The sequence below is a fragment of the Meriones unguiculatus genome, chromosome 9, assembly GCF_030254825.1.
Source record: "Meriones unguiculatus strain TT.TT164.6M chromosome 9, Bangor_MerUng_6.1, whole genome shotgun sequence".
Taxonomy (NCBI): Eukaryota; Metazoa; Chordata; class Mammalia; order Rodentia; family Muridae; genus Meriones; species Meriones unguiculatus.
Window position 1 is genome coordinate 58236824 of NC_083357.1, and position 6397 is coordinate 58243220.

At 38.7% G+C, this 6397-nt stretch overlaps 1 protein-coding gene across 1 annotated transcript; it reads right to left on the reverse strand.

Moving 5' to 3' along the window:
• Positions 1 to 1441: 1441 nt before the first annotated feature.
• LOC110549724 (olfactory receptor 11H7-like) lies at positions 1442 to 2386 on the reverse strand. Its single transcript, XM_021639046.2, has one exon. It carries the CDS (start codon positions 2384 to 2386, stop codon positions 1442 to 1444), a length of 945 nt encoding a protein of 314 aa, XP_021494721.2.
• Positions 2387 to 6397: the final 4011 nt, after the last annotated feature.

Below are 6397 nucleotides of genomic sequence, written 5' to 3' on the forward strand. Positions count from 1 at the left end.
CTATTCCTTAAACCCTGGAGAACAATGTTAAACCATGAGTAGCTGTTAAAACTTCTGCATCTAGGAGCATAGTGTTCAAACCACCCAATGATTCTTTGGATGTACTCTTCTTTTACTAGGACAATTATACACGTAGCATCTTTTACTAAAGACATCCTTATTTATGGTTTCAGGCTGACTCTGTGTTTCCCTTACCATTGTTGATTAGGATGATGGACTAGTATACATAAAATTATATGCACAACCTTTTAATGAATCCAAGAATGATGTTTGTCTTAATTAAGGTTACTGTTGCTACTGAAAAGCCATGACCAAAAGCAATTTGGGGTAGAAAGGGTTTATTTGGCTTACACTTCCTTATCATAGTGCATCATTGAAGGGAGTCAAGGCAGGAGCTCAAGCAGGACTGAAGCCTGGAAGCAGGAGCTGATACAGAGGCCATGGAGGGGTGCTGCTTACTGGCTTGCTCCACATGGCTTGCTCAGCCTGCTTTTCTGTAGAACCCAGGACCACCAGCCCAGGGGTAGCACTACCCACAATGGGCTGGGCCCTCCCACATCAATCACTGATTATAAAAATGTCCTCCAGCTGGATTTTATAGAAGCATTTTCTCCATTGAGGTCCCCTCATTTCAGATAACTTTGGATTGATTCAACTAGCCAGTTGAATCAAGCCCTTATCTACTAGACACACAAACATATCACTCTTAAGTCATAACCTTTGCTTTCTTGTTCATCCCCATGATCGAAATTAACATGAACATCACAATAGAAAACATTTTACAAACTTTAAAGGTTCCACACTATTTACATACTCAAACACTTTAAAATTCAGTCTCTTTAAAAGAAATACAAAGTGTCTTTTAAAACCCCAAATCTTTTTAAATATTCAGTTTCTCAACTGTGGGGACCTGGAAAATAAAAAACAAAAAACAAAAAACAAAAAAACAAGTTAATACTTTCTTACTTCAAGAAGGAAGAACCAAGGCACAGCCACAATCTTAACAAAGCAAACCCAAACTCCAAGAGTACAAATAACTCAATGTCCAATATCTCACTCACAGTCCTCTGGACTCCCCCAAAGTATTTGAGTCACTTCTCTGACTCCAGCCTTTGTAACACACATACATTGTCTTCTGGACTCAGGCTGGCTTCACTCCTCACCTGATGAGCTATCTCTTTAGCCTTGACATTCTTTGTTGTTCTGTTGAGACAGGGTTTCATTATCTGTCACCGGCTGAGCTTGGCTCATAGAGGTCTACTTTTGCCTTCCAAGAATTGAGATTAAAGATATGTACCACTATGCCCTGCCTAGATTAAAAAAAGTTTCATTTTTATTTTTATGTATGCACATGCATGTTTGTCTGTGTGAGTGTATGTGAGATGTGTGAGGGTGCCCTTGGAAGCATTGGGTTCCCCAGAGTTGGGCAGAGAAACCCTATTTATGAGTTTTGCATAATCCTCTTCCCGAAGAAGACATGCCGGAGGGCATATTTCATGTCTTTGTTACGCAGGCTGTAGATGAAAGGATTTAAAGCTGGTGTCACCACAGAGTATATCACTGTGATAATTTTATGCATAGCGACTGAGTTGCCAGATGTGGGACTCACATACATCACCATTATGGTTCCATAGAACAGAGACACTACCAGCAGGTGGGATCCACAGGTGGAGAAGGCCTTTTGTCGTCCATCTGAAGAAGGAACCTGAAGAACAGCCCTGAGCACCAGGGCGTAAGATCCAAGGATGTACAAACCGGTGAGGACAATAATAAGAGTACTTATAGAATAGAATACATGCTTTACGACGGGTGTTTGTGTACAGGTCAGTGCCATTAGTGGGTCCACATCACACAGAAAATGATCAATGATGTTGGGGCCACAGAACGACAACTGAGAAATAAAAAAAATGGGAATCAAATATACAAAGAAACCAATGATCCAACAGAGGGACAGCAGAATACTGCAGAATTGCCTAGTCATGATGGAAGGATAGTGCAGTGGGAAGCAGATGGCTAGGTACCGATCATAAGCCATGGCACAGAGAAGGAAACATTCAGTTGTGCCCAGGGAGAAGAAGAAGTAGAACTGAGCGAAGCATCCAGAGAAGGGCATAGTCTTAGTTTTGGAAAGGAAGTTGACCAGCATGTTGGGGACCGTGCAGGTCACGTACCAGATTTCTAGGAAGGAGAAGTTGGCCAGGAACATATACATAGGGGTATGGAGTTGTTGGTTCCACCTTACCGCACAAATGATGGCCATATTTCCAGTCAAAGTTATCACATAGACCAGCAGAATCAATGAGAAAAGAGTGATTTGAATATTCCAGGGACCAGGAAATCCCAGTAAGACAAAATATGTCACTGTGGATACCTGTGACTTATTCATGATTGCCAGACTGTGGGGAGAAGATAGATAATAATTATTTATGTTGTTGCTGAAATAAATATCTTCTTGGGGCAAAGAGATTGACTCATGTAGGCAAATGCATTGAGAAAATACTATCTTATTTCTGAGTATGTCCTTTGGTTCCAAAGTTTGTCTGTTTTTAAAAAACGAATTCTAAATTTTGTGAGTTTTCTGTAGCAGAAGAGAAAGATCAATTACATTTAATCTTTGTTATTTTAGTAATATACGACTTTCTTAGCAAAAGGTCCTGGGTTTTATCTCCAGCACCAGAAAAACAGGTACAACCCCCACCTCCCGCAGAACAAAATAGCATAGTGAAATAAGTGCAAAAATGTTTTTTATTTATGCTGGCTTGGTTTTCAGTGAAAGCTGTTCAGAGGCAGCCAAAGTGCCATCACCTCCAAATGTGAGGGCAATGTATGGCACTATTTTCAATGGAGTTTGTACAAATTTGAGTGGTTTATAGTTTGACATTAATTTAGATTATTTTTGGAGCTGCTTTTGCTGTTTTTGTTAGCTGTTTTTGTTGTGACTATGCTAAATAGTAACAGGAGAAGAAAGTCAATAATTGCATGCATTTTGCTTTTTTCTATTTGAAGATATTTGTATTATAATAGTTCATCTATGATTTTATAAGTAATTCTTTGTTTTTAACAATAAAAAGCCACTATTATTGACTCTGTTTAATATCACAAAGCAATTTATTATGTTTTTATACATTTAAAAGTGGTATACTAAAAATGGACATAGTGTATGAGAATGTATAGGAATATATATGAGATTTTTCACCTAAAGCACTTTTTATTAGTTTCAGAATTTTCCTTAAAGTTCATTATTCAGAGCCTACCTTAGTTCATTTAAAATATGTCCAATATTAAAAAAATAGGACACAAAAATTTAATTGTTTCTAAATGTAATTTACTCATATTCCAAAATTTATCCCTTTTCTAAAGAACATAGTAATTAAAGGCATATTTGTCTTTTTTATAAGAATATGCTAATTGTACAAAATAAGATATTTTATTATGACCCTGTCTTATGCAGATAACGTACTTCCATGACTTTCACTCCCCCTTCTCAGCTCGTCCTCTCTCTGAATTCTCTCAATTTTCTTCTTCTTTGGTCATAGTTCAACAAGAAAAAATAATTTTAAGACTTAAGCTTGGATGTAGGTGGCAAAGTATTTTCCTAGCATGTGTGAGACCCTGGATTTCATTAACCTGTACTGTAAAAAAGAAAGTACAACAAAAAACTGAAAAAAGAAAGAAAAGGAATCGAAGTGCAGAGAAAGAGTTCAATAGTAGCCTTAGCATATAGACAGAATCTTTTTTTTTAATATAAAAATAAAAATTTAATTAAAACATTCCTTTAGGGTATTTTTGTCATACAACAGTGTTTTAATTTTCTCATTCATTTCTGAAAGGTTGTCTTTCTGTGTATAGTTTTCTTTGTTAGAATTTGTGGTCTTTCAAAACTTGGAGTACATTTTTTTTTCAATATCGCATATATTTAAAAGTTGACAGAATCTTTTTAAAATTTTTTATTACACTTTGTTCACTTTGTATCCCCTCACAAACCCCTTCCTCCTCCCCTCCTAATCCCACTTTCCATCCCCCTTCTTCATGAATGCCTCTCCCCAAGTCCACTGATAGGGAAGGTCCTCCTCTCCTTCCTTCTGATCCTAGTCTATAAGTAGGATCTCATCAGTACTGGCTGCATTAGACAGAATCTTTTAAAACTATTTTTTTAAAGATAAAGTTTTATTATGCATGGTACTGACTGGACTGGAAGTTGCTTTGTAACCTCCATAGCAACGTCTTGAACCCTCAGTCTTCCTGTCTTAGTGGTGGATATAGTTGTGAGCACTATGGCTGAACAAAAGAATTCTAACTTTTTGATGAATAAGAGCATCATACATTCTAAATAGAAAAGGTGTATACAGAGCTGGATATAGTAAGATAGCCCCAGACTATTGCTCAAACGATTATCAGGTAAGGTAAATATCCTTGTGACTGTGTGGGTAAGTGATCCCAATTGAACAACATAGCTTCCCTAGTTTTAGACAAGAGGCTATGAAGAGTAAGAGAGAAAGGTGAGAATGAAGAAATTTTAAGTTTTTAAAATTAAGATAATTATTAAGAATTAAACCTCAGCAATAAAAAACAAGGAAATCATGAAATTTGCAGGTAAATGGTGGGATCTGGAAAAGATCATCCTGAGTGAAATATCCCAGAAGCAGGTATATACTCACTCATATAGTCATATAATATAGGATAAACCTACTAACATCTGTACACCTAAAGAAACTAATCAAGAGGGAGGAATCTTGCTAAAATGCTCAATTCCTATCCAGAAAGGCAAAGAGGATAGACATCAGAAGAAGGAGAAAAGAGGGAACAAGTCAGGAGCCTGACACAGAGGGCCTCTGAAAGGCTCTGCCCTGCAGACTAGCAATGCAGATGATGAGACTTATGGGCAACCTTTGGGCAGAGTGCAGGGAATTTCATGAAAGAAGTGGGAAACAGTAAGATCTGGAGAGGACAGAAACTCCACAAGGAGAGAAACAGAACCAAAAAAGCTGAGCACAGGGGTCTTTCCTGAGACTGATACTCTAACCAAGGACCATGCATGGAGATAACCTAAGATCCCTGCACACATGTATCCCATGGCAGTTCAGTAGCCAAGTGGGTTCCATAGTAATAGGAACAGGGACTATCTCTGACATGAACTGATTGGCTTGCTTTTTAATTACCTCCCCCCTGAGGAGGAAGCAGCATTACTAGGCCACAGAAGAAGACAATGCAGCCACTCCTGATGAGACCTAACTGACTAGGAACAGAAGGAAGGAAAAGAAGACCTCTTCTATCAGTGGACTTGGGGAGGGGCATGCGTGCAGAGGATGGAGAAAGGGAGGGGTTGGGATGGGAGTAGGAAGGGAACCACAGGGGGGATACAAAGTGTAATTAATAAAGAATTAAAAAAAAGAATTAAACCAGCCAATACCGATACTCACTTTGGTAAGACATCAAGAATGTTTCTCCTATAGAAACATGACCCATTCCACACCTTTCCACATCAGAAATTTTCCCTCAACAGAATGCCAAGAAGTCCTTTCACCAGGAATGAAGCAGCAGCAACATGACTCAGAACTCAGGGTTACTGAATTTGATCTCCAATCAAAACGTGCAAGTCTGAGCCACATGTATGCTAGCTACAGGTTATTTTTGTTGAGATTAAAAACTACAGACCAACCTGTGCAGATAAATATTAGTCATAGGAGAGGATGGCAGATGAAACCACAGATAACTGCCAATGTCAATGCAAAGAGCTCTTTCTCACATGCTTATCATTAAGTCCTACATGGATTCTTAGTCTTCATCAACACCGATTTCATCTTACCACCACAACCACCTTCTCTACCGTCTCTTTTTCCTCTTCTTGCTTCTCCCCTCAAGGAGAAGGTCTCCATCTCCAAGGCCTCCCCACATAGTTCACATTGGCCTCAAGCTCAAGAACTCCTTGTTCCCCTTCCAATGCTATGATTATAAGCATGCATCCCCATGCTCAGACCCTTTCTTATGAACAGTGCTGTGAACTGAGAAAGAAAAACAGTGACATCAAATACTAATTCCTATTGGTTCTAATTTCATGGGGTAGAGTTATTCCTTCACTATTCTGCACACATATCATTAAAAGGCTTATCTTCCCTGCTGCCTTAGTGACATTCTTGAGCGGGGAAGACCTGTGAATGACTTTGTTACCTTTTAGCACACTGGCTTTGGAGTCGGCAAATTCCATGATGATATAAACATTCTGAATAATTTTCTTTCTCTTTTAGCTTTGAGCAGAAAGACAACCTGTTATTCATCGCTAGCCTTTTGAACGTATTGAAGGGACAGATGCGTTAGTGAGGAGGCCTACCTGTCATGTACAGCCACAGCAGTGCCTGCCAGATGCTAGGTCATCCTGGAGTCTGTTTAAAGCCACACA

Bases quoted from the DNA above. Each gene is read 5' to 3' on its own strand.
- LOC110549724 (XM_021639046.2), bottom strand. From the start codon at position 2,386: ATGAATAAGTCACAGGTATCCACAGTGACATATTTTGTCTTACTGGGA.